The 27,800-nt window shown below is 43.7% G+C and overlaps 1 protein-coding gene across 1 annotated transcript; it reads left to right on the top strand.

Annotated features, from left to right (window-relative positions):
- The first annotated feature begins 2,946 nt into the window (after positions 1-2,946).
- Positions 2,947-27,800, top strand: DDO (D-aspartate oxidase). Its single transcript, XM_049898869.1, has 5 exons — positions 2,947-3,033; positions 6,072-6,247; positions 10,423-10,531; positions 15,339-15,515; positions 26,803-27,800. Exons 2-5 carry the CDS (start codon positions 6,076-6,078, stop codon positions 27,368-27,370), a joined length of 1,026 nt encoding a protein of 341 aa, XP_049754826.1. The 5' UTR covers positions 2,947-3,033; positions 6,072-6,075; the 3' UTR covers positions 27,371-27,800.

The raw sequence follows: 27,800 nt of genomic DNA, 5'->3' as shown, positions 1-27,800 counted from the left end.
TCTTCTTTTGATGCTTCCTGCATCATTTAATATTTTCCCCATAGAATCCTTTACTATTGCAACTCGAGCCTTGAATGTTTTCTTCAGTTCTTTCAGCTTGAGAAACACCTAGCGTGTTCTTCCCTTTTGGTTTTCCATCTCCAGCTCTTTGCATGTGTCATTATAATACTATACTTTGTCTTCTCGAGCCGCCCTTTGTAATCTTCTGTTCAGTTCTTTTACTTCATCAATTCTTCTTTTTGCTTTAGCTGCTCGACTTTTGAGAGCAAGTTTCAGAGTCTCCTCTGACATCCATCTTGGTCTTTTCTTTCTTTCCTGTCTTTTCAATGGCCTCTTACTTTCTTCATGTGTGATGTCCTTGATGTCTTTCCACAACTCATCTGGTCTTCGGTCAACACTGTTCAATGCATCAAATCTATTCTTCAGATGGTCTCTAAATTCCGGTGGGATATACTCAAGGTCATATTTTGGCTCTCGTGGACTTGCTCTGATTTTCTTCAGTTTCAGCTTGAACTTGCATATGAGCAATTGATGGTCTGTTCCACAGTCGGCCCCTGGCCTTGTTCTGACTGATGATATTGAGCTTTTCTATCATCTCTCCCACAGAAGTAGTCTGTTTGATTTCTGTGTGCTCCATCTGGCAGCTCTTCCCCAGTCATCTTTTGAGTGCCTTGTAACCTGGGGGGCTCATCTTCCAGCACTATATCAGACAATGTTCTGCTGCTATTCATAAGGTTTTCACTGGCTAATATTTTTCAGAATTAGACTGCCGGGTCCTTCTTCCTAATCTGTCTTAGTCTGGAAGCTCAGCTGAAACCTGTCCTCCATGCGTGACCCTGCTGGTATCTGCATACCGGTGGCATAGCTTCCAGCATCACAGCAACACGCAAGCCCCCACAGTATGACAAACTAACAGACACTTGGGGGTATAACAATATAACCCGCTAAACCCGCTGCTGTTGAGTCAATTCCGACTCATAGCGACCCTGTAGGACAGAGTAGAACTGCCCCGTAGAGTTTCCAAGGAGCGCCTGGCAGATTTGAACTACTGACCTCTTGGTTAGCAGCCATAGCACTTAACCGCTACGCCACCAGGGTAGTTATATAGACATATATAACAATATATGTCTATAATAATTGGAACTTATCAATAGCATAGCATTGGGTGGTACAAATGGTTAAGTGCTCAACTACTAATTGAAAGGTTGGTGGTTTGAACCCTACCAGAGGCACCCCGGAAATCAGGCCTGGCGATCTGCTTCTGAAAGGTCACAGCCGGAAAACCCTATGGAGCAGTTCTACTCTGCACACGAGGCCACCATGATTTGGAATCAACAAGTTATAGCACATCAGATCTGTCTCCAGTTGTTAATATTTCAAGAAGTACTTCACCATGGCAATGGAAGCTAGGAGAACTTCAGACAGATGGTCTCATTAGTCAGTTCTATTTAACTGAGGGTGAGCACTCATTTGACTTCAATAGGCAGTGAAATGTGAGAGGCATGGAGGCCTGAGAATAAAAAAGCCCAGCTTTAGGCCCTTCCACTTGAGCAAATCAACCTCTCTTCACCTCAGTTTTCTCATTTGCAAATCAAGGATAATAATAAAATGTCTTTCATGGGATTGAGATTAAATAAAATATCTATATCCCATTTAATACCATCCTACCTAGCCCTAATTTGTTTCAATGCTAATTCTCCAAGCTCTGTGTACTATTCCACCACTCAGCCAGGGAGAGCACGGTGGCAGGTCCTGTCCAGTCTTTGTCCTGGTCATAGGGCATACTTTGGTTAAGAGATTGCATCTTGGAGTCTGATGCTCTGACTGGACTTTGACACTTAAGAGCTGTTGTGAGACCTTGGGTTTTTCCTTAGGCTCCTGGAGACTCAGCTTACTCGTCTATGTTGTTAGCTGCTGTTGAGTTGGACCCTGACTCATGTTGACCCCACACAGCAGAATGAAACATTGCCCAGTCCTGTGCCATCCCCATGATCAGTTACAGGTCAGACCATTGTAACCATAGCGTTTTCATTAACTGATTTTTGGAAGTGTATCTCCAGGCTTTTCTTCCTAGTCCGTCTTAACCTGGAAGTTCCAAAGAAATCTGCTCAACATCATAGAAACACACAAGCCTGCAGTGACAAGTAGGTGGTGGCTGGGCATGAGGTGCATTGGCCAGGAATTGAACCCAGATCTCCTGCATGGAAGGTGAGAATTCTAGCACTGAACCTCCACTGCCTCATTATACATCTATAGAATGGGAATAAGAATAACAGTACATACCTCACAGGGTGGTTGTATTATATGGTGTCATGCATGTGTCTGGCACGTGGTTAATGTGAAATACATATTAGCCGCATTATCATTATTTTGCTACATCAAACTGCCTCCCTGAGAAGAAACTTGTTGAATGTGAGGTACCTTGGTTACAGCAGACACTTGGCTAATATTGGTTCCCCTCTTTGGCTATGCGGGCTAAAGAAACATTTGCTTATTCTCCTAGATTATGTCCTGAATAATTTTCTCAACTACAATTGTGTCATCTAACCAGCTGACCCAGCAAAGCTAGGCATCCAAAAGGGGACAGGCAGCTAACTTGGGCAGTCAAATGAGGAGACCAGTGTTTGCGTCCAGCTGGAACTTGCTGGATGTTGGACAGCTTCACCCATTATTTATCCTACCTATTTATAAATCAGCTGAAGAAATCTCAGCCTGACAGCAAGACAGAGGGCTTTAAACCAGAAAGGGAAGGTTTGGAGAGGGTGAGCCAATTCCCAGCAACTCGGCAGAGACACCTGCTCAACCGAGCCTGCAAGATGAGGTCACTTGCTCCTTTCTCCAGGGAAATGCTGAGAGGCATACAGGCCAATGGAGAGTAAGATTAAAGGGAATGTCCTTAATAAATTCCCCAATGGGAAGCAGTTTTGCTTTCCTTTCTCTCTCTCCCAGGGCATTAGACCAACCAGTCGCTGGGAAAACAAGTTTTGGTGCCAGAGCCTTCGGTGGGTTCCAAGGCCACTTTTTCTGAGACAGGTACTTTAACCCTCCTGCTTGCTGCTCAGGGCCATTCTAGGTGTACTGTATGGGTTTGGGGTGATAAATGGGTCACAGTGCCAGGATTCACCCACCTTCCTGGCTCACTTCTCTCCTCCCCGGCAGCTGTTTATTCTTAGCCACAGATTTTAGAGCTATTTTGAGAAAGTTACTGGGTAAGACAGCCTGATAGGAAATAGTGAAGCCAGTAAAGAGACAAGTGGCTGCCTTCTACTTCCAGGGAGTCAATGAGGACTATCCTCCTCAGGTCTGCTCTCATTGGTCTGCCCCTTTCCCAGATCTTTCCCTTCTCTCTGCCCTAAAAACCTCGTTCCTTCTCAGCTAGCCAACCCACTGGAGTGCAATCAAGTTAACTAGCAGCTGTGGAAATGCATATATTGTTTGAGAAATAAAAGGAGCACACTATTAAGCCTCATTGGAAACTTCAGAGTCTCATAGTGTGAAATCTTAATGGCAGAGAGCACGGACAGCCAAGCTGCATAATGTTTGCCTCCTCATAGCTCCATCCCCTCCCAAGGAAAGGGAAATTTTTATGTGTAGGTGGCCATGATTTGTATCACGTGATCCAATGCCCTGGCTATTGCTCTTTGGACAGGAAAGGGCAACTGTCTGTCGTAAGGGCAGAATATTTACAGGCTGGTTTAAGTTGGTCTGGTGATAGAGCTTTGTTCAATAGGGATGGCATTGACCAACTGGACCTCTTGCATTTTCTCTGCATTTTAAACCTGAGACATACAGAGAGAGTTAGAGTGGGACCAGAATTGGAAAGCCAAGCCAGGAAGGCAGACAGGGAAGCTGATACTGGAGGAGGGCTCAGTAAGCTCCTTCCACTCAGAAGGTGAAGGAGGGTGTTGAAACTCAGCAATCCCCTAGATCCCACACCTTGTGTCAGTCTTCAGGATGCCCAGCCTAGTGAGGCTCCTGAGAAGTTGGCCTCCTGTATTTCCATGCAGACCCTCAAAAGGAGCCCCTGTTACAAGACAACCTTGGTGTGTCTCTTTAAAAAAAAAAAAAAAAATTTTTTTTTTTTTTTAAGGGGAGTAATAAATTGTAAAAATGGCATGGAGGCATCTTAACTCCTCCAACTTTACAAAGGGGAAGTAGAATCAAAATCAACAGCTCAAGGCTAATTCCTATGAAGTGAAGGTCAAACATATACCTCCACCCTCCAACCTTTTTACTAATTCTGACACTAACCATCCTTCCCACGACGCTCTCCACTTCCCTGCCATGTTTGATAGTTTGTTGCAATGGTGACACAGAACTCACAGAAAATACTCATGATTATGGGGTTTATCAGGGAAGTTACAGGTTACAATTCAGGATCAGGAACAACTCAGGATACAGTTCTTTGGTCAGGACAGCCTCTTCTCTGCAGGAACGCCTCTCTCTGGCCCTCGGCCTCTTGGCCCCGTGGCTCCTCGGCCTCTGCCTTGGTTGAAGAAGTGTTACAAAGCTCTTTAGCTCTACCAATAAGTGCCTACAAGCACCCCACTCCACCAAAGCCTCAGCCTGAAGGTGCTCAGCTCTCTTGCTCCACCAGCTGCTTGAAGGCACTCAGCTTTCTTGCTCCATGGACCAGGAAGCCCACTTCTCCATCTCCTGCCAGTCTCCCGGTTCTGCTGCCTCTGCTGCCACTATTTCTCAGAGACGGTGAAAGTCTCTGGTGTTACAGCTCTTTCTGTCTGTCTCCTCAGTCTAGGGGCTTCTCAGCACAGGGATCCTGGGGCCAAAGGACATACACTACTCCTGGCTCTTCTTTCTTGGTGGTCGTGAGGTCCCCTCTTTCCATCTCTGGAATGACTCGTTTTAAACCTAGCAGAATGGCAAAACTGAGCAATATCCTCATTAGGGTTCCATATACCTTATTTACATGGTCCCATCCCCACAAGGGTGCCATGCACCTTATTTACTTATTAGCAAGCTATCCAATCCCCTTGGTGCCACAAGCAGCTCATTTGCAAAGCCCCACCCAGTCATTTCATGAGAGTTACAAAAACTGTGGCTAGAAGGGCCATATTAAGTAATTTACTGCACTGCATAAAGAATTCATTTAGTTTGTTTTACAGATAAGGAGCCCTGGTGGTGTAGTGGTTAAGCACTTGGCTGCTAATGGGAAGGTCGGCAGTTTGAACCCACCATCAGGAAAAAGATGTGATAGTCTGCTTCTGTAAAGATTACAGCCTTAGAAACCCTATGGGGCAGTTCTAATCTGTCCTATAGGGTCACTATGAGTCAGAATTAAGTAGCAGCAGTACGGTTTTTTGGGGGGGGGCCAGTTTACAGACAAGGGAGTGGAGGCTAGGAGATCATGGCCTCTCCTCAGGCTACAGAACCAGTCCATGGCCAAGCCCAGACAGGAATCTTGGTGTCCTTATCTTGAAAAAATGCTCTCCAAGGATGGGGGCAGGTGCAATGGCAGAGGTGGGGAAGATGGGAGGGACAGCCGGCTTCTGGTGAGAGTGAGGAGGGGGAGAGAAGACAAGCTCAGTTGCACAGATTCTCTGTAATGTTATCATACTTAAAAACAAGTTTCTAAGCAGCAAGAATTGAGTTCTAAATTGCTCATGGGTCATGCCCTTTCAATGGCTGCTCCTTAGTGGTTTCTGGGGGAAGGGACTGCAGCTCTGCCTCTCTTGTCTACCTTGCTTACTTCACCAAACTCCCTACATTGTGCTTATAGGGAAAAACTGTTGGCAAAAGGGGGCAGAATAAGAGAAACTCTCCCCTAAAATGTGTACCTACTTACCTGCTGTGGGTTCTAAAGGCCAGTTCAGGCTGGTTTAGAGCTGATGACTAAAAGCCCACAGAGGCCTTGCTGCCCATACCCTGACATTTAATGAGAAGAAGAGCTGAAAGAGCTGCTCTTTTCATCCTATGAGAAATGCCTATAGGAAAGGTCTGATTTTGAGAGATTGCAGACCGGAAGATAAGGAAAGGAGCTTCAGGACCAGAGTTTCTACTGCGTGGAATAATCCTTCATCCTGGGTTCACAGCCCCATTTTCCCTCCTGGCAGGACGATGGATACAGTACAGATTGCAGTTGTCGGCGCAGGCGTGATTGGGCTCTCCACTGCACTGTGCATTTCCAAACTGGTCCCACGGAGCTCCATCACGGTGATCTCAGACAAGTTTACTCCCGACACCACTAGTGACGTCGCAGCTGGAATACTTATTCCTCACGCTTATGCAGGTGAGAGAGAAATTTCAGCTCCTGTTGACAGAATGGAAATTGGTGGAATTCTTTGTCCATGGAAACTGACCAAGACTGCTGGATCTGTGTAAGTGTATTGTACAGTCTCAACATCTAAGTGTTTTAGTGCGGTTGTAACAGAAATATCACAGCAGGTGTTTTTAAAAAAACAGAAATTTTTTTCTCACAGTTCCGGGGTCTTAAAGGCCAAATTCAGTGCACCAGCCAGGGGAGAAAGCTCTCTCTCTTTGCTTCAGCCCCTGCCTTCCTCGGTTCTTGGCAATTCTCACATGTACTTCTGTCTTTCTCAGTCTGTGCTTCTCATTCCTGTGTCTGCTTGCTTCTGCATCTATGCTGCTCCTTATGACTCAGAAGTGACTAGGTTCAGGATGCACCCTACATTGATATGGGCTTGTTAACAAAACAAAGAAAACCCCACTCCCAAACGGGATTACATTCACAGGTATGGGGTAAGGATTCCAATTCATATTTTGGGGGGACACAATTCAATCCATAACAACATCCCATTGGTTTGTCTGTTAGGAAAGGCTCAGTTGTCCTGCAGGAGAAAAACAACCACCAAATATGCTGACTGAGCGTCGGTAAGAGTTCTGCTCATCATTTAGGGACTCAAGTTGACGAAGCAGCCACCATCTTGAACGTAGTCAATAGTTGTGCCTGGAGAAAAAAAAGGAGCTCTGGAGGGTCTGGTGTCAGCAGCGTGATCATCACTTCTGATCATAGTTCATTGGCAGTGTTAGTCATATGTCCCTGTCCTTCAGAAGGAGGATAGAAGTACAATTCTATGAGCTTCCCAGAAGATGGAGAACCAGAAGTATTTGGTGAACAGCACTAATAACTGCTACATTGTCCCGGTAATGGTTACTATGACAACTCTCTTTCCACTGGCACCAGTAGTGACCATCAAGTTACAAATGGTTTGTAATGGAACTAAAATTATCCTGACTTCTAAGTCAGTACAAAAACAATCAGTCAATATGTATTTAGGCCTGAAGATGCATTGATTGTTCAACATGTCCATGCATCCTTTCTAGTCTATATTCTTCACATGAGATGGGAAAAGGAGGGAAATAACACCAAATAGAAAACAAAAATCGCTTTGTCGGTAATGAGGTATATACTTATCGTCTCATTTCATTTTCTTTTTTCCCTTTTTTTAATCAAAGTTATACATGCACACAACGTGAATAGTCAACTAGTTTACAAGATTTTTTTTTTAACTGAGCAATACAGAATATGAAAATTGCCCTGACCTTTTAATCTGGAAACTCATGTTCTTCAGTTCAGGAAGCTGTCTCAGTTACTCCGCTTCTGACTTCTTCCTTTCTGATGTCTCTCCCTCTCTCTATCTGGAACTGGTATCAGGCTGAGTTTCTTGGACGAGTCTGCCAATTCTCTTAGCTTTTCCCCCCTCCTATTTCTACCTTTTTCTCTCTTTATTTTACTGTCTGCAAGATTTCCTCACTTTTATCTTCCTATTAAATTTTAAAGTTTCTACTACAGTATTTTTATGCTATATAACTTTTTGGTTCTCTGAACGTCCCTTTTTATAGTATCCTATCGGTAGTATATGATAACAATATCTTTTCTTCTCTTTCTGAAGATACTAGTAGTAGTTTTTAAAAAGTTTCTTCCCTTTGTATAGCTTCTGTTGCCTCCAAGTTGTATCTTTTCGTTGTACATTTTTATCTCCATTTTTCATGTTGGAGGTTTTCCTTGGCTGTGTGGTAATCTGCTGACATTTAAGAGCAGGACCTCAAACAGTTGATGGGCATTTCTGAGCACTTACTTAGGGCTTGTTGCCTGCAGGCAGCACTGTAGGTAAGATGGCAGGTTATTTAGTTGGGGGACCACTGATGCCATTATGTTTAAGTCTTTTTTCTTGGGCTGGTCATGTTCACCAAAGAAGAGGCTTCATGTTTCCTGGCTAGGGCAGATGAAATCCTAGCTGCCAGCATTCTAGAAGGTGAGGGGAGAAGAGGGCCAGGGTCTTAGCATCCAGTTGACATGTGTTTCCTTAGCCCTTTTGTTTTTAGTGTGGTATCCCTACCCTCACCTCTGCTTGATGTTTTCCAGTCCAAAGACTCCCTGTTTCACCTAACAGAGAAAAAACACATCTTATTCCAGAGTGGGAAGGGCAGTCATCTTGGCTTTGCAGGTCCAGGAATTCGGTTTTGTCAACATCCGTGGAGTCGGTACATCCCTTGGGAGCTACTTCACAGGAGCTGTACACAAGAGCCTGATGTGCTTTCCAGAGTGCTATTATACTGGGTAACTTTCATGTGACCAGAGTTCTCGCATCCGTTTTCCAGGAGCCCCCTTGCTTGCACCAAGCCTGGGTGAGTGGTCAGAAGGTTGTCTGCTTGTCATGGAATCATCTTCAAAGAAGGAGGGTCATCTGGGAGTTCATCCAGGCCATCAGGCCAGAGCTCTCACTTTGTGGCTGGATGGTGGGGACTCCTGGACCAATGTCTTTCTCTCTTAGGTGCTGCTAGATAAAGACTTTGATCTTTTCCTTGCACTGCTTTCCTAGACTCTATACAGATAATCCCCAGTGTAAATATCTTTTGTACCTATAAATGTCAATACTGTATGAAGACCATACTTGTCTCATAGGTTATTCTAAGGATTCAGTGACTAATATATACATGAAGTGTTTAGAACAGTGCCTGGCACATACTAAGTCATTCTAGCTGCAGATTTCTTTTACTTCTATTGAACATGAATTAGGTCACCAGACCTGCTGTACTTACTGTTGAATTGGAATTGTCTATTCTTTGGGGATGACTTCCCAGCCACTCTTTGGGGGCTCTGGGGTGGAAACAGGGGAGTATTTTTCAATACAGCCCCACTGGAATAGATTGTTGGGGTATAATCCATATGAAGTCTAATTTAGCTCAGCCTGCAACTTCTTATTTATTTCATTATTCTAAATCAATAGTCTCCAGTCTGTAGTTTTGGAATACAGTGTCAAGTGTATGTGGGCACATGTTTAAAGACCGTACAGTTCCACTACTGAAGAAATATTTATTGGTTCTATAGCAAGTCAATTGTTTTAAAACCCTGCTACTGAAATGCCCTCATTGACCTGAGGACTTTGTCTGGGAGCAGGATATCTTCAGGGGCCTTTCTAGTTCTACCGTGAACTTCAGGGACATCTCTCCAAGCAAAGCCAACCCAGCATCCTCTCAGCTTCAGTCCCTCATCTCCTTTGGGGCTGCCCCCATAGCAGCTCTTCAGGATTACTGGTGGCCTCTTTCTGTTCTGACCCTGGACACTCCCTCATGACCCTTCCAGAGGAATCAGATGGCCAAAAACACAACCCACAGTTGAATTCGTTGGTGCTACTGGGTTATGCTTCCTCTCTGTGCCCACACTGGACACTACTATTTTTGTGTTTGAACTTTGCCCCTTGTTTTCTCACTGACAGGCCTGGCACCCTTCCAGAAGCTGTCCAGGTCCAACCCTTTGTGTTCTGGCCGGGTGCCTTGGGTTTGGGGAGTGCTGCCAGGCATATTCTTACTGAGAGGTGGTGTTTGGTGTGGCCCCACATGCCCCCTGCTGGCCACAGGAACACTACTCTGCACTGGCCCATGATTCCATAGTGTGGAGGGATGTGAAGGTAATGGCAGCCCTGGTTGGGAAATTTGGCCTGCCCTTCCTAGGAGCTCACCTCCACAATGCAGGCCTTGTTTCCTTGTATCAGGAGGGTGAGTTCTCTGGACCTCCCCTTGTCACCCATCACGTTTTCAACCCCCTCAGGAAGACACCCTGAGTCCTTCCTCCTATGTGTCAATTGTGTGGTCAGTTGGATGCCTCAAGCCATGAACTAACTTGTGCTCAGGTTGGTCATGAACCCTTTGAGTACCTCTGAAATATACCTGGTCCATGGACCACCTTCCAACTGGCTCACATGTCAGATTTGCTCCAATTGGTCGGTTTCTCCTCTGTAGCTTAACCATTATCTGAAAAGATGCAGATAGCACATTCAAAACTCTGGTGGCTTATGGATTCGCCACTATGATGTAGTACTTTAAATGCTCCTCCCTGCTTCTTTGTTTTTTTTCCCCAGTTTCTAGGAGGAACTTATCTGAAGTGTAGTAATTATCGTCAATTTTTGCTCTGTTCCACTTTGCTTTTTTCCATGACTGTAGACACACCCATTCACAAGCAGAAGCAATGGTTTAGAGAGACCTTTGATCACCTGCTCGCAATCGCCAATTCTGCAGAAGCTAAAGACGCTGGTGTTCTTCTGGTGTCTGGGTAAGAGAGGAAATAAAAAGTTATTTTAGAATTCCAATTATCTTAACAGACACTAGAGTTCAACATAAAATATTTATTGAGTGTCTGCTGTGAGCAAAGTGCTGAAATGGATGTGGGAGGAATTAGAAATAACATTTTAGGCTTTAAAGAACTTAAGAAAAACAAGTTATGGTATTCCACTTTTTAACAATACACAACCATTACGGATTTCATCACAAATACTATTCTGAGTTTCCTCAGGGAATATGCACTGATTTGTAAATATGCCTAAGAAACCATACAACAGATAAGTGCTGAGCCTGGGTTATGTGGGGATGGTGTGATATTGGAATAGGTGCAGAGACCTGGGACATCTTATTTATTTTGTGTTTGGAGAATGAGATGTTCCAAAGAACTAAATTTTGTAGGTCACTGAAGTTACTTTTAAGTGCCATTTCTGAAATGGCTAGCACACTTCTGCTTGATTTTTAATATCAGATTCCAGGAAACAATCATAATGAAATGAAAAAGTTTAACATTAACTCCAATTTCACATTCTTACACCCACTAACATTTAGAATATGACAATATCTTCCCAAACAGAAATTACAAAACATTTCATCACTTTTAATTTATGTCTCTGGGTCAACATATGAGCGTGCATCGTTATCCTCTGTGATAACATAAAGATCAGAGGGTTGTTTGTCTTTATTAAGGTCTCAACAGCACTGCATTTTTTGGTACCATGATGTCTGTTTAAAAAAATAATGGTTTCATCTCCTCTTTTGAGGTCAGGCTGCCCACTAACACTCTCTGCTAGCGTACATGCCTACATCAGGCTGATTTCTACCCTTTCCTCTTCTTGACCTCCTTACCATCAGAGACACCAAGATGATGCTGACCTTGTTACTCCCCCAAAAGTTCATACTCAAAGTATTTGCTTTAGCTTCTCTATCTTTAAAAGGTGGATCAACAGTTCTCTATAACCATTCCCAGGTTCAGCTGATCGACCACACAGAAAAATTGTTGTCATTGATTTATGGTCACATTTATTTTTTCTAACACCAGCATGACCCAGTCCTAGCCACAAACTTTGGCTCTAAGTAAGTTTGGAAACACCTGTGTCCAAAATTCAAATGTACTTTCAAGAGTAAGAATTTACCAACATTGTAGTTATTAAAAAGAACGTGTTTCAAGCTATTCTAAAAAACAGTCATTTAGTTCCTGAAAATGAATGATTTTTATCCCACTTGCTCCCAAAAAGGATTTGAATCTATCAAGCAAGTTCGAGGACACAAATGTCCTGCCCATCTTTGGAGTAATTCTATAGCCTTATTCATCTATGCTTTCATCCATTCATTCAAAATGATTTTTTGAGCATTCACCAGTATCAGGTACTCTGCTAGGTACTAGGAATATAGCAATGAGCAACTTAGTGCCCGGTATCAAACGCGTTGTCATCAAGTCAATTGCAACTCATGTTGACCCTATGTTTTACAGAGTAGAACTACTCCATAGGGCTTTCTTGATCTTGGTAAATGATAGATGTTCGATGAATACGTTTTCAGTTAATTTTGTCCTGCCCTCATGTAGCTTATACAGTGTAGGTAATGTCCTAAATCTAATGAGTTTGAGTGGGACATAAGTTACTAAAGGAAAGAGTGCTATGGAAGCATATAGCTGGAGAACTAACTTGTTCTGGAAGGTTAAGAAAAGCCACTCAGAAAAAAAGTGATGTTTTGGCTGAGACCAGCTGGATAAGTATAGATAGGTATGTTGTAGAGGTGTAGGGGAGCAGGCACAGGGTGAGGGACAGGGGAGATGGCATTCTACATAGAGAAACAGCACATACATAGACCTGGAGCCTGGGGTGACTGTGGTGTGTTAGAGGGACTGGGAAATGTCCAGGGTAGTGAGAAGTCATGGAGAGGTTTTACACAGTGATATAACCATCCATTTGCTTTTCAAAGATATTCTGTTTGTAGTGTGGAGAACAGATCTATTGGAAGAGTGATGATGGTGGGCTAGACTAGGCATCGATAGTGGTGACAGAGAGTAGGTGGAGATGAGAAATATCCTTAAGAGGAGATTTGATGGGACTTGATTGATTGCACATGGAGGGTAAGAGAGGCGAGAGAGTCATGGATGATTCTCAGGTTTCTGCCATTAACACCTGTGTGTGTGGGTGCCATTTTCTGAAATGGGTAAGACTGGAGGAAGAGTAGGGGATAGATGTATGAAATACAGATGTATGAGACATCTAAGTAGATTTATCCAGGGGGAGTGGATCCAGTGGGGCAACATGGGTCTGGATGTGTTTTTAGAGCTCAAGAGAGAGAACAGGGCTGCCTCTACTCGTTGCCATTGAGTCGATTCCGATTCATAGCAACCCTGTAAGACAGAGTAGAACTGCCTCATAGGGTTTCTAAGGAGCGGCTGGTGGATTCAAACTGCTGACCTTTTGGTTAGCAGCCATAGCTCTTAACCACTGTGCCAGCAGGGCTCCTGCTTGGCCTATAGGTGGTGGTGAAGATATGAAAGATGGCAATCTAGCTCAGGGAGAGTATATACAAAATGGGACAGGAAGAGCACAGAATGCAGAGTCCTATAGCACAACACATTCACACCTTCCACAGACACTGCTTTGTTTTCTTGTTTTTTAAATAATATTTTATTGTGTTTCTGGTGAAAATTTACAGCAAGTTAGGTTCCTATTTGACAATTTTCATACAAATTGTTCAGTGACCTTTTTCACAAAAATGTGTCAACATTCTATTTGTGTTCTGTTTCTAGCACTCTAGTTTCCCTGCCCCCTTATCTTCTCATCTTTGCTTTATGGTTAATGTTGACCTTTTGACCTCGTAGAGATGGTTTTTAGTAAAGTACCGTACTTACGGGTAATATCTTTTATTTTGTGTGCCACGCTGCTATTTCATTAAAAGGCGATCTCAGGGGACCGTTTTGGTTCAAGGTTTAAAGAGTGTCTCAGGGCAATAGTCTCAGGGAACCCTCTGGTCTCAACTGGTCCAGTAGTCTACCTTTTTTTTTTTTTAAGAATTTGAGTTTTGTTCTACATTTTTCTCCCATTCTAACCAGGACCATCTATTGTGACTCCGGTCAGAACAGCACAGGGACTGCTTTGAATGAATTACTTAGAGATATAAATTCTGGTACATTAATTACCACATCATTAATAACATAGTGGAGCCATGGTGGCCCAGTGGTTAGGAGCTTGGCTGCTAACCAAAAGGTCAGTGGTCTGAATCCACCAGCTGTTCCCTGGAAACCCTATGGGGCAGTTCTACACTCCTAAAGTGTCAGAATTGACTTGAAGACAATAGATTTGGTTTTGTTTTTAACAACATGGACTGTGCTCAAATTATTTTCTTGTTATTTTAGAGCAACCGTGATTTACGACATTTGTTCCTATTGACAAAGACAACCCGATACTTACGCCTAGCAGCTACTGGTAGCACTATTACAGGCTTCTTGTTAACACCAATATCGTTCTAGCCTCAGCTATCGTGAGCCATGCCAGTTACTTAATGATAACAGGACTTCTGTTGACAACCCTTCCCTTACTCTAATCCTAAAGCTAAACTTGATGACCTACAACTTAATTTATAATTTGTGTCCCCTGCTTCTGGCACTTTTCCCAATGTAGAGTGTCTGTTCAGATTTGAGGCTTACCGTTAACCTTTCGATGCTTTCCTTACAATTTATGTAAAGCATTGGGCAAAACAGAAAATCCTCTCCTCAAGAATGCATAGTCAGAAAAAGCAAGGAAAAATCACATTTAAGAAACAGAGAACTAACTTCAATCTTTAAAAGATGTACTTCTTTAAAAATGTCTTATTCCCCAAATAAAAAAAAAAAAAACCCTTTTTTTATTGTGTTTTAGGTGAACGTTTATAGAGCAGATTAGTTTCTCATTAAACAGTTAATACACAAATTGTTTTATGACATTGGTTGCCAACTCTGTGATGTGCCAACACTCTCCCCTTCTCCACCCCAGGGTTCCCTGTATCCTTTCATCCAGTTTTCCTGTCCCTTCCTATTTTCTTGTCTTTGCTTTTGGGCTGGTGTGCCCATTATTGTTGTATACGTGATTGAACTCTGAAGCACGTTCCTCATGTGTTTTTGTCGTCCCGACAGACCTGTCTAATCTTTGGCTGAAGGGTGAACTTTAGGAGTGACTTCAGCACTGAGTTAAAAGGAGGGTCGCTATGAGTCGGAATCCACTTGACGGCAATAAGTTTGGTCTGGTTTTTTTGGAGGCCATACTCTCACGGTTTCTCCAGTCTCTGTCAGACCAACAAGCCTGGACTTTTTTGTGTGTGTGTGTGAATTTGAATTTTGTTCTACATTTTTCTCCCGCTCTGTTTAGAAACAAATCATGAACATTTTAAATTTAACTATTGAGTTATCTGAACCCAAGAGAAGGGAAGAAATACTTTTTCTTTTTATGTTTATAGGAAGTATATTTTTAAAATGCTTTGAAGATAAAAACACATAGAACTGTATAAGGAAGAATGAACAGTAATGTAAATTATGGATTTTAGTTAATAATAAAGTATCAATACTGGTTCATGAGTTGTAACAAATGTACCACACACATGGTAAGAGTGGGAGAATCAGGGTGCAGGGGGAGAGAAGTATACAAGAGCTCTCTGTACTCTTTGTGCAATTTTTCTGTAAACCTAAAACTGTTCTAAAAAATAAAGTGCAATTTAAAAAAAAAAATGCTTCAAAGAATAGCACAGGGAACTAAACAGCTAAGTGTTATTTCATAACAATTCAGGAAATTTCTCCACCTAATATGTTTGAGCTGGCAGATATTTCAAAATCTTCCTACTGAAGAAGCGCCATTCTGGGCTGATGTGGTTCTGGGATTCCGAAAGATGACTGAGGCTGAGCTGAAGAAATTCCCCCAACACGTGTTTGGCCAGGGTTTTACGACCCTGAAATGTGAAGGCCCTGCCTACCTCCCCTGGTTGGAGAAAAGGTCAGTTGAAACGGCTCTTTTCTGTTTTCTTTTACTTGTCATAGCTACAAGTAACTTCAGAGCTATTCATAAAATACGTGTTGAAAATTCTCCCATGGTCCTTCAGAGCTCTTTGGCATTGTCTTTTCACTCATAAATGGTCAGTGTTGTTGTTACTAGGTGCCATCAAATTGATTCCGACCTACAGCGACCCCACGTGACAGAGTAGAACTGCCTGACAGGATCGGGCATAGTGGTTAAGACCTGGGCGGCTAACCAAAAGGTCAGCAATTCAAATTCACCAGCTGCTCCCTGGAAACCCCCTGGGGCCGTTCTGCTCTGTCCCGTAAGGTCACTATGAGTCATAATCAACTCAACAGCAACAGGTTTGGTGTTTTGGTTTTGTTTAATCTTTACAGGAGCCGATCACCAGGTCTTGCTCCCATGGAGCCATTTGACTGATTCAAACTGCCAAACTTTCAGTCTCAACTGGTCAATCTTTCAGTTAGCAGCCGAGTGCTTAACCGTTGTGCCACTAGGGCTCCTTCACAAGTGGAAGTGCTTTGTAAAATAATCTCATGACAGTGCTTGTGCCTCAAGGAGTGAGCCCTACCGCACCCTCAGTAACAGTTTCGACTTTTAGGTGCACCTTGTAGGCCTCTGTGTGGTACAGTTTGTGCTTGATACTAACTGAAAGACTTGAGGTCAAACCTACCCAGCAGCACTGCGGGAAAAAGGCCTGGCGACCTGTTTCTGCAAAGATTGCAGTCAAGAAAACCCCACGGAGCAGTTCTACTCTATAACACATGGAGACACCATGAGTTAGAATCGACTCGATGTAACGGGTTTGGTTTAGGTGCAACTTGATGCTCGGTTTGGTATTTTGTCCCAGTGTTGTTGTTAGTTGCTGTAGGCTTGGCTGTGACTCATGGTGACCCCAAGTACAACAGAACAAAGTGCTGGCTGGTCCTGCACCATCCTCATGATCACTGGCATGCTTGAGTCCATTATTGCCTTCCAGGCTCTGGGGGCTCATTTTCCAGAACTATATCGGGCAATATTTTGTTGTGATCCATAAGGTTTTCATTGGCTAACTTTTGGAACTAGATTGCCAGGCCTTTCTTCCTAGTCTGTATTAGCCTGAAATCTCTGCTGAAACCTATCCACCGTGGTGACCCAACTGCTGTTTGAAATACCTGTGGCATACCTTCTAGCATCATAGCAGCACACAAGCCACCGCAGTATGACAAACTGAAAGACAGCAAGTTCAGCCAAAAATAGCTTGAACTTGCATTTTGGCTTGGTTTTCAGGACTCCTTGTTTCCAGTTAGTTAGGAATCTGGGCAAGGTACATCAAAAGATTTCTCTTTAGTTTAGTTCGGAAATTGCAGGTGTGTTGAGAGTTGTGAAACATTGGCTCTTTCAGTCCCCGAATCTGCATCTTTGGTAGATGAATAGGAACAATGTAAATTATTGAGTATATGTTGAGAAAATGACTTGAGGCAAGCAGTAGCAATAATGACCTGGTCCCGGTATTTAAATGTAGGACATAGGATTATTGATTCATATATTTCATTAATTCCACAAATCTTTTTAGAGCACCTACTATATGTATGCCTGGCACTGTGTTAAACTGTGGTCAAAAAAGAAGGATAAAATATGACTGATGGTCTTAAGGAATTCATTGTCTATTGGGGTGGTTTTATCCACATTCCTAATATTTGATTTATCATTTTCTCTCTTCTTTCTCTCTCTCTCTACACACACACACACACACTCACATCTTTTTTTAGAACTGTTTAAGTTTGCCAACATGATGCCCCTTTATTCCTAAGTGCTTCTGTGTGTGTTAAGAACAAGGACATTCTCTTACATAAACACAGTGTTGTTGTTGTTGTTGTTGCTAGATGACATTGAGTCGATTTTTGACTCATAGCAACCCCAGGTGACAGAGTGAAATTTCCTCATAGGGTTTTCTAGGGTGTAATCTTTACAGAAGCAGATTGCCAGGTCTTTCTCCCATGGAGCTGCTGTGTGGGTTCAAACCGCCAACCTTTAGGTTAACAGCTGAGTGCTAAACACAGTAAAAAAAAAAAAAAAAACACAGTACCGTGGTAAAATCAAGATATTTATATTGATACAGTACTTTAATCTATGAACCATATTCATATTTCACCAATTGTTCCAATAATCCCTTTATAGCAAATATATATCTACATTCCCCCACCCTGTCCATGATCCAATCCATTATCACACACTGCATTTAGTTGTCATGTCTTTTTAGTCTTCAGGATCATTACAACTGTGAAGAGTACAGATCAGTTGTTTTGTAGAATGCAGGGTTGGGAAATGGGTAGGGAATATAGGGGTCCTGGGTACACAGAACGATGATTAGAGGTGAAGGAAGAGGGTCTTGCCTAGGTGCATCTCTTGGCCCCACATACTCCTTGTCCCACAGGGAGGGCACACTGGAGGAGGCCAGAGTGGGGCCCTCTGGGTTGTCCAGTAGAAGGGTGGTACAGCTCAGACTAGCCCGGGGTGAGTTTTGAGTCCTAGTAATAGTCTTGAGCTCATAGGTAATCACAGACAGGGGGTATGAAGCGTTTCTCCCAACCTTTCACTGAAGCATTGCGTATAAAGTCTAGAAATGAGATTTAAATGGCAATTCTTCCTGGGAGAGAGCACGTGTTGCTTTTATGTTGCTCTAAAGGACAAATAGTTGATACCGTTTTTGTGAGATGGGGGCATTTTTGATGAGGCAAAGAGAGGGGATAAAGGCCCAGGACACCTGAAGAGGTGGCAGAAAGGGAATCGCTGTGGCCTGGGGAGGAGAGGGGAGGCAGGGAAGCCAACTTCACCCTCAGTAACCTCTTCTGAGAGCCTTCATAAGTCTCCCAGTTGGCCAGGGGCTGCCCTGAGTAGTCAGAAGCTTTCTGTCTGGGTTAGGGGTGAGGAGTTCCATCGTGGGTGGGGGGATCCCTGCACAGGACTCAGCACCAGTTCCCAGCCCCACTTTGCACCTGTGTGGCCACCGTCCATTCATCCATTCTGCTCTCCCACACTTGCTCCTATGCCTTAGCTTAGGGACAGCCCTTAACCGTTTTCACACAGAAACAAGTGTTATCTGAATGATTTCTTCTTCCTGGTTCTAAAGTATCATATTCTAGAAAACAGGCCACATATTTTTGTATTAACCTTATTTTAAGGTCTAACCTCTAATCATGGAATGAAGGTCTTAGAAAGACTCTACTACCCTCTCATTAGTTGTAAGCCTGACCCACTGTCAGCATTTTACTCTACTTAAAACAACCTTCAGTAAGTGGCACTCTGTGCCAGTGGGAGCCACCTCCTGGCTGCAATGCCATAGGCCCAGATGACTGGCCAGAAGGGGTTCGTGCCTTGCAATAAGCTGCTTCCTGCCTGTATATAGATGACAGGAGTCACAGAGAAGAGTACAGAGGAGCTGCTTTTGTCCCCAGAGTTCAGGGGAGGCCTTTCTTTGTCATGTCCACCATGACGGCAGGCTCAGGCAGAGGTACACACAATCTACTTCGGGAAAGCCATGAAGGGAAATGCTTGTCCCAGCAACAACTCCACCTGCCCCTTCAGCACCCCTTCTCTCCTCCTCCTGGTGTCCCTGATACCTTCATCCTTCTTCCTGCTTCCCAGTGTCGGCTCCCACCACCTTAGATAGCACAGACACCCCTCTCTGTGGAGACAACCCTCTCTGTGGAGATTAGCTGTTTAAACAAACAGTTTGTGCTAGACTGCTAACCTAAAGGTTGGCAGCTTGAACCCACCCAGTAGTACCACAGAGGAAAAGGCCTGGCAATCTGTTTCTGTTAAGTTTATAGCTAACTGGTGCCACGGTCTCGGTGGACATCTAGGTCAACTTGCATAATATAGTTCATAAGAAAATGTTCTAATCCTACCTTGATGAGTAGTGTCTACAGTCTTAAAAGCTCACGAGCAGCCATCTAAAATACATCTATGGGTCCCATCACATTCGGGGCAAAAGAGAATGAAGGAAACCAAAGATGAGGAAAATATCAGTCCAAAGGATTAATGGACCAAATGAACCACAGCCTCCACCAGGCTGACCCCAGAAGAACTAGATGGTGTCCAGCTACCACCACCAACTGCTCTGACACAGATCACAATAGAGGGTTCTGGACAGAGCAGGAGAAAAATATAATACAAAATTCAAATTCACAAAAGAAGACCGGATTCACTGGTCTGACAGAGGCTGGAGGAACCCCCAAGACTATGGCCCTCATCTCCCTGCTAACTCAGAAATGAAGCCACTTCCGAAGTCCACTTTTCAGCCAAAGATTAGACAGGCCTAGAAGACAAATAATAACACATGTGAGGAACATGCTTCTTAGTTCAAACAAGTATACGAGATCAAATGGGCAATACCTGCCGAAATGCAAAGACGAGAGGGCAGGAAGGGACAAGAAACCTAGACAAATGGACAAGAGGAACCAGGGGTGTAAAGGGAAAGGGGGAGAGTGCTGATACTTTGCAGAGATTGCAACCAATGTCACAAAACTATGTATAAATTTTTGAATGAGAAACTAATTTGCATTGTAAACTTTCACCTAAAATACAATAAAATTTTAACAAATACAGCTAAGAAAACCCTATGGAGCAGTTCTACTCTCTAACACATGGGGTCACCATGAGTCACAATTGACTTGACAGAAACTAACAATACCTCCTCCCCTCAGAACCTGGCGTCTGCCACATGGCCAATGTGGTAGAGGAAGAAGGCCACAGGCCTGCTTTCCTTCTGCAGAAGCCTTGTGGAGTCAGACTCCTCCATGCCCAAGATAAACCATTCAGGGCCAGGATTTCAGATCAGGCAGAAGGCAGGGCAGTGTCCTGGTGAGGAGGTGGGACCCTCAGGGCTCACTCTGTGGGCAGCCACCCACTCTCCTCTCCCGGGAGCCGACCCAGCTGGGAAGCCACACAAGCCCTGCTTGTTCCCCACACTCAGGGTCTATTTTGTTGCCTCCTACACCTCTTCTACACAATGTGAGTGTTCAGACTCAAAAATGAGCATTTCACTCAGCAAGGCACATGACAATGGCTTCAACCTAAGCCCTGTCCTTCAGAAATAAGGTAAACTTCCTAGAAAAATTATTGATTTATGTATTTTTACCACAAATTAAGTCTTTAGCATTTTTTCAAAGAACTAAAGGGATCCTTTCTCTCCAAAAAAGAAAAAAATCAATGCTCAGTATTATCTAGAACAAAAAAGTCCTCAGAGATTTAATCACACTGTGCAGATCATGTTTTATATCTTCAGCCAGTGGAGTCGTATTCTGCTGCTTTTACTTGCCTCTTCCAGGAAATGAATCATAGAGGCAATAAGTCAGCAGAGCATGGCTCTTCCGCCAGGCAGCCTACCTAAATAAATCACCCCAGAGGGACCAGAACTGTCCTGCCTTTGATGACATCCAGAAAGCTGGGTGGCCTGTTCCTGCCCAAAGGGCCCTGTCACACAGGCACACTGGTTTTTTTCCCAGGAGGTGAGAGCCTTATCCTGTGGCCCCAAGAAGGCTGCATGCTGACCACAGCACCCACCACACTGAGATTCTTGCCCCGGACTTTCCTGTTCACTTGTATTTAGCAAGCCCTTTCTGTTACTTTCTCTGGGAGAGCCCCTACCTCTCATCTCTTTCTTTTTCTGTATCTTCTGCATGGCCTGACTTGGCAGCCCCGTATTGTACGGCAGAAATGTGACACTCTGTCAATGTCTTTCGAAGTCCCCAGACACATGGTTTAGTGCAAGCACTCCCCTTTTTCCCTTGCTAGTAAAGATGAAGTGGGAGGGTGCCAGCCAGGGAAGTGGAAAAGAGATGGTGTTTGTTTTTTCTGATGAAGGCAACAAGGCTAGTGGGGACTAACATATGGGGTACAATACTCTTGGGGGCTTTCACTGGGGCCTCAGTAGCTTCTCAAGGCACCTGCAGGGTTGAATGTGTTATATACAACCCCACCTGCCCTCCAGAACCACCCTGGGCCTCATCTATACCACCTTCCTGGAAGGGAATGGAAACTGCTCCTTGCATGAACCGGGCTTAGAGTGATTGATCATGAGTTTATGGAGTGGACAAGGCAGGGATGGATATTCTTGGAAAGAATGAAACACAATGTAGTTTACTTTATTCAGATTTGCTTTGCAAGGGAATGAGTGAGAAATGTGATATTCAGATGAGATAATGTTGTCAGTTCAAAGTTAGACTTGTTAATTGCCTTTGCGTGGACTCGGACTCATGGTGACCTGATGTATAACAGAACTAAACGTTGCTGGGTCCTGTGCCATCTTCATGATTGCTGGCATGTTTGAGCCCATTGTTGGAGCTATTCTGTTAGTCCATCTCATTGAGGGTTTCCCTTGTTTATGTTGGCTGTCTGCCAAACATGGTGTCTTTTTCTAGCAATTGGCCTTCCCTGGCTATAATAATTTGACTATATGTATTTAATTGCTTTGTAAGCCTAAAAAAGCACTTAAAAAATTTTAACTATTATAAACTATTTTAGGTATAGCTAGATTGTGTCATCATACAGAAACAATGGATTGTTTCCATGAATCTGTATGCATAGAACTATTTACCAAATGAGATTTTAAATGTTTTCCTCATTTTCAAACAGACTGAAAATAGTTAATTTTCTTATCACTGTTGGTAAAGCATTACGTGTCAGGCTTGAAGCAAGGAGTACCTTCTTACCGTCTGCCCACAGAACTATGTCTAATACATTCTTTATCTAAAATATCTCACAGAGTCAGCCCGCCCAGGGACAGATAACCCGATAAGCAATGTACACACCGGCTTACTTGTGCTTACGTACTAATCTGAAGTGCACGATTTCACCTATTTGCAAAAACCCATGTGAAATTGTGCACCGTGTGTACCTTGCCTACTGGTTAATCCACCGCCGAGCCCACCCTCTAGTTCTTTAATCACTGTCCTCGTCCTGGTAGCCCTCCTTTCGCTCATCTTCAGCAGTGGCTTCCTTGCGCTTCACTGTTTCTCCCCTCGCCTCTCCAAGCTGTTTTCACATAGTAACTCAAAAATGCAATGCTGTTTTCCTCACTCCAAAACTGACTTTAAAACAGAGATCCCACCTCTGTAACTACCAGTCCTTCCAGGGATCAGAGTAGAGCTGTGTTCCAGGCAGAGCAGGAGAGAAACGCCCCTTTCCCAGCTCTGAATCCCCGGGCCCCAGGGCAGCCCTGCTTGGGCCTACAATCTGCCAAACTGCCTCGTCGCCTCCGCTTGGCTCTCGCCCTCTAATGGAGGACGCTCCAGCTCAGTCTGCCTAGCCCGCTGGGGCTTGGACGCCGGCCATCCCCTCCTTCCTCTGCCCCTCCTTGGCGGAGACCCAGATTTCTCACAAGCAAGATGGTCTGCAGAGAACTCTCTTCTAACAGACAATCGCTTACATTCTCACCCCAGAGTCATCTTAGAGCCTTACCAAAACCCACTGCTGTGGAGTCAATTCAGAGTTCAGAGCCTTAGAAGAGTTTTTACATTGTTTGCATAACCCAGAGACCTATTTGGATAATATTCCTGAATAAAGGTATAAACAATCTGCCTCAAAAAGGCGTGCTAAAATTCTACCTTTGGCAAGGTGGAAATGGATTAAAATTACGAAAAGAAAAAAAAAATTCCCCAGCTTCTACTCATCAAGTTTGGAAAACACTTAGGGTCTAAGTTTCAGCAAGTGAATTCCGGGGGCGGATGGATTCTAGGGCAAGGCCTTGGCTCTGTTGGCTTAGAACCCCTCTTCTGTCCCTGCTTCGCTGCCCTTTCTCTCCTGCCCTGCCCTTCCACTTCAGTGTCGATAGTGCCTCCCTCCTGCAGTCCCTACCCTACCATCCCCATCCCCAGCGCTGCTGCCAAAACAGCTCCTTGGCCTCCCCATCCTTTTGCACCCGCACCCCCAAGGGCTCCTGTACTTCCACTATGCTCACCCGCCCAGAGTCTCCGCACTACAGCCCTCGTGTCCCTATTTGGCGCCACCCAGACTCCTCTCTCTCCACTCCTTGCGCTGAGGCAGAGGCTGGGAATACAATGTAAGAATTGCCTCTGGTCCCAAGAGAGACAGGATGAGGGTTCTCCCCTTTGCTCCTGAGAGGTGAAGTGTCTGTGTGTAAAGAAGTGCTGAGTGGAGCGCCCATCATTCATCAGAGGCACAACCTGTTCAGTTTCCCTCTTTGCTGGACTTCTCATTGAGTTGAAGGAGCAACTTGTGGCACCCGAGGTGTGTCACAGTTTTCCGTGGCTGGTTTTTGGAAGCAGATCACCAGGCCTTTCTTCTGAGATGCCTCTGGGTGGACTGGAACTCCAACGGTTAAGTTAGCAGCTGATTGCATTAAGGGTTTACACTACCCAGGGACTCCAAGTTGAAGGAAGGGGCCCTGAAGACAACCATCCCCAACATTTATGTGCTAGGCTGATGTGGTCCAGCAGAGGGCTCACTTAAATGGACACTCCTAAGTTTTTCTTTCTAAAGTTTTAGGGTGATGAGCAGCGTTTGTTCAACAAATTACCCGAGGGCATTGGACAGGGGGCTATTTAGGGAGCACAGCGTTTTGAGTACCTCCACCCCCGTGTCCTCATGAGAGATTGGGACAATGGTATTCTCCCTGTCCAGGGTGAGGCCTTACCCAGTTGCAGGAAGCCCCAAAAGGAAGGCCACCAAGCTCCTTATATACCCAACCATGCCACTCAAAGCCTCCAAAATACTTACCTCATGTGGTCGTAAAAGCAGCCTTGTGGGAGCCTGGTCATCTGATACAACATCCATCATCCAGGCAGTTTCTTCCTGTGCACTGGCGCCATCTTAATGCATTGCACATGGAACACCATAAATGTCCCTGGCACATTTAGCAAGTTTCCTCCTGGGGTACAAGACCTGGGAGGTATGGAGCAGAGCAAGTCCACTCAGGTCTTCCAGCAGCCCATCCACTGTAATAATTTAAGAGACTGAGCTAGGTAAGGATTGAGCTTTCATCAGTAGCCCAAGTAGCAGGGGATCCTTGAAATGGAAAAGAAGGACATTTGCATTTGTTAAATCCCTACATAAACCTCATAACAATTCTCTCAGCACAGCACTGTAATTCCCAGGTTATAGTTGAGGAAATGATTTCAGTGAATTTAAGAAATTTGCTCAAATCTCAAGGCTGGTAAGTCTCCGTGTTTCCTTGAATTAGGAAAATAATTCAATTAGGGTGGTTGGAACACAGAACAATAACGTTCGAATATTAGTACATGGAATCTACGATTTATAAAAAGAAAAGCAAAACCAAGATAATGTTCAAATAAGGATCAATTTAAAATATTTAAAAATTCAAATGTCCTTCTAAGAGGCTGCAAACCATAACTAAGCATAAATGATATACAAGTGTACAGGGCAGACATACTCATGTAGGATGCACTGGGTCTTGCATTTTACAATAATGTAATAAACCTTTAGAAAATTCACCTTTTAAATTTTTGTTTTTAATTTTGTTTTTTGGTGAAAATATACACATCATTTCAACAATTTCTACATGTATAATTCAATGACATTGATTACATTCTTCAAGTTGTTTAACCATTCTTGCTATCCTTTTCCAAATTATTCCATCACCATTAATATAAACTTACTGCCTCTTAACCTTTTGAGTTGCTGTTGTCAATTTGATCCTATACAAATAATTCTTTAAAAGCACAATGATGAAAGCAGACATACTTTACTAATTAAGTCAAACTATTGTTTGGTTCAAGGATCCCTGATGGCACATTGGTTAAGCACGTGGCTGCTAACTGAAAGGTTGGAGGTTAGAACCCACCAGCTGCTCTGCAGGAGAAAGTGGCAGTCTGCTTTCATAAAGATTTACAGCCTTGGAAACTCTGTGGGGGCAGTTCTACTCTGTCTTATAGGCTCTGCATGAGTTGAAATTGACTCGAGGGCACACAACAACATTGTTTAGTTCAAAGAAGACTTTAGGGTATAGTTTTAGTTTGAGGTTTAAGGTTTAAAGATTATCTCAGGGCAATAGTTTTGGGGGTTCATCCAGCCTCACTGGCTCCAGAAAGTCTGGATTCCACTGAGAATTTGAAATTCTGTTCCATATTTTTTCCTCTTTGGATCAGGATTGTTCTTTAGAATCTTTGTATTTTCTTTATGTTCACCTCTTTAATATGTTGGTCAGTATTGCTACAAAATTCCAACTTCCTCTTCTTCCTTTGCTGGTATAAGGAAAAAAAAAAAAATAGAGTTATTTTACCTTGAAAAAGACTCATCTATTATTACATGTTTAAAAAATATTAAGCTCCCAAATCTAAATTATTCCACTGAGACAGCCGAAAACTTACAACCATAAATTCTGCTGCATTAAAAACTTTTAACTGCTATGAATTGTTTTACTCAGGAAAAAAAAACAGTAGTAACTCCAGCCTCATTCTCTCTCTTACCCATTTTTAGTTATACCAGAAAGTAATTCATTGGCTTTATTGACACTCTGTGACCTTGAAGAGTGCTTGTTTGTCAGATTCTTCTCTTTGGTTTCCTTAGTCTAAGGTAAACAACATACTGTCTTCCATGAATTTTCAGAATTACAAGCAGGAAGGCATAGAGTAAAAGTGCCAGTGTAGGACCTAATTTCTTTGGAGGCATTGCTATTTGAAATAACAGCTTGTGCTTAATAGTAAGTGCACCATAGATTCATATAATCTTAGAGCAAGAGGGAGCCTTTGAGATGTTTTAGCCTAGCACAGTGCTCGGCACAAAACAGGCCCTTAGCAAGTATTTGTTGACTAATAAATTAATCTAATCCAGAGGTGAACCAACTTGATGGCACGTAATAACAATCCAGAGGTATCAAACTGTTCTTGCTCAGTGGAGGTACTTCAGTGGTCTTTGCAGTAGGAGGAAGGGGTGGGGAAACTGAAAAGACAGAGACACACCTCCACCCCCCGCCTCCCCAGCCAGCCCTGTCTACTGAAGCAGCTGACACTTTAGCCATATTGAGGAGAAGCTTGAAAGTTACTGATTTAATCCAATGCTGTTACTTTACAGAATAGAAAACTGAGCTATTGGAATCAGGGCCTATGATGTAGTTGAGCAGCAACGGAGCTCTCTTCCACTCTCATCAATTTGCAGACTGATTATTCACCTGCATGGGTCCCTGGAAGCTCTCATAGTGCTTGTCCCTTGGATCGTTGCCTCATCTTTGTTTCTATGTTCCTGTCCTTCACTTCCTGTAAGTGGTTGAGCGGGAAACTAGCCTATAATCTCTTTTTCTTACCAGGGTAAAAGGGAGTGGAGGCCTGATACTCAAGCGGCGAATAGAAGACCTGTGGGAGCTTCATCCATCCTTTGACATCGTGGTCAACTGTTCAGGCCTTGGAAGCAGAGAGCTCGCAGGAGACTCAAAGATTCTCCCTGTAAGGGGCCAAGTGCTCAAAGTTCAGGCTCCCTGGGTGAAGCATTTTATCCGAGACGGGAGTGGGCTGACTTATATTTACCCAGGTGCTACCAATGTAACCCTGGGTGGAACTAAGCAAAAAGGAGACTGGAATCTGTCTCCAGACCCAGAAATTAGCAGAGATATCCTTTCCCGATGTTGTGCCCTTGAGCCCTCCTTGCATGGAGCTTACCACATAGAGGAGAAGGTGGGCTTGAGGCCATTTAGGCCTGCTGTGCGGCTGCAGAAAGAGCTCCTAGTCCAGGATGGCAGGAAGCTGCCTGTTGTCCACCACTATGGCCATGGGAGTGGGGGTATCTCTGTGCACTGGGGCATGGCTTTGGAGGCCTCCAAGCTGGTAAGTGAGTGGGTCCATACCCTGAGGACCTCTGCTCCCAAAGCAAAGCTGTAGGTGACATGACATGATAACAAATGGCCCCAGAAACTATTGATTGGAGCACAATTTAAGCACTGGATCAGGTTCAAATAACTTTTCTATTGCATGCAAGTTTAATTAGACATTACTTTGTCTTCAAAACTAGCAAGGATTTAACATGTATTAGACTTAGGAAATCTAGTACTAAGGTCATAGGGCTTAAAGCTCTATTTTTGTTAAAAATACTTGTTATAAAGTAAGATTTCTTTTAAATCTGGTGTCCAAGGATCTATGCTAATTTATATAGACGGTGGCAGCTGTAGGCATTTTGACATCTTTTTTGGCTCATAAATCCACAGGAGATGATGTATGGAAAACACTTCAATCACGGTCACTTATAGAGATGCCCGTGATTCTCTTAGGTTTTAGCCAAGTGAGGATTGTAATCCTTCTAAATAAAATTACA

The sequence above is a fragment of the Elephas maximus genome, chromosome 1, assembly GCF_024166365.1.
Source record: "Elephas maximus indicus isolate mEleMax1 chromosome 1, mEleMax1 primary haplotype, whole genome shotgun sequence".
In the NCBI taxonomy this organism is placed as follows: domain Eukaryota; kingdom Metazoa; phylum Chordata; class Mammalia; order Proboscidea; family Elephantidae; genus Elephas; species Elephas maximus.
Note: the sequence above shows the minus strand (reverse complement) of the source record. Positions and strands in the feature narration are given on the sequence as shown.

What these genes read in the sequence shown, in the direction of transcription:
- DDO (XM_049898869.1), top strand. Translation starts at nt 6,076, where the DNA reads ATGGATACAGTACAGATTGCAGTTGTCGGCGCAGGCGTGATTGGGCTC. An exon ending in TATTCCTCACGCTTATGCAG is followed by an intron (nt 6,248 to 10,422) that starts GTGAGAGAGAAA and finishes CCATGACTGTAG; the next exon opens with ACACACCCATTCACAAGCAG. An exon ending in CTCCCCTGGTTGGAGAAAAG is followed by an intron (nt 15,516 to 26,802) that starts GTCAGTTGAAAC and finishes TTTTCTTACCAG; the next exon opens with GGTAAAAGGGAGTGGAGGCC.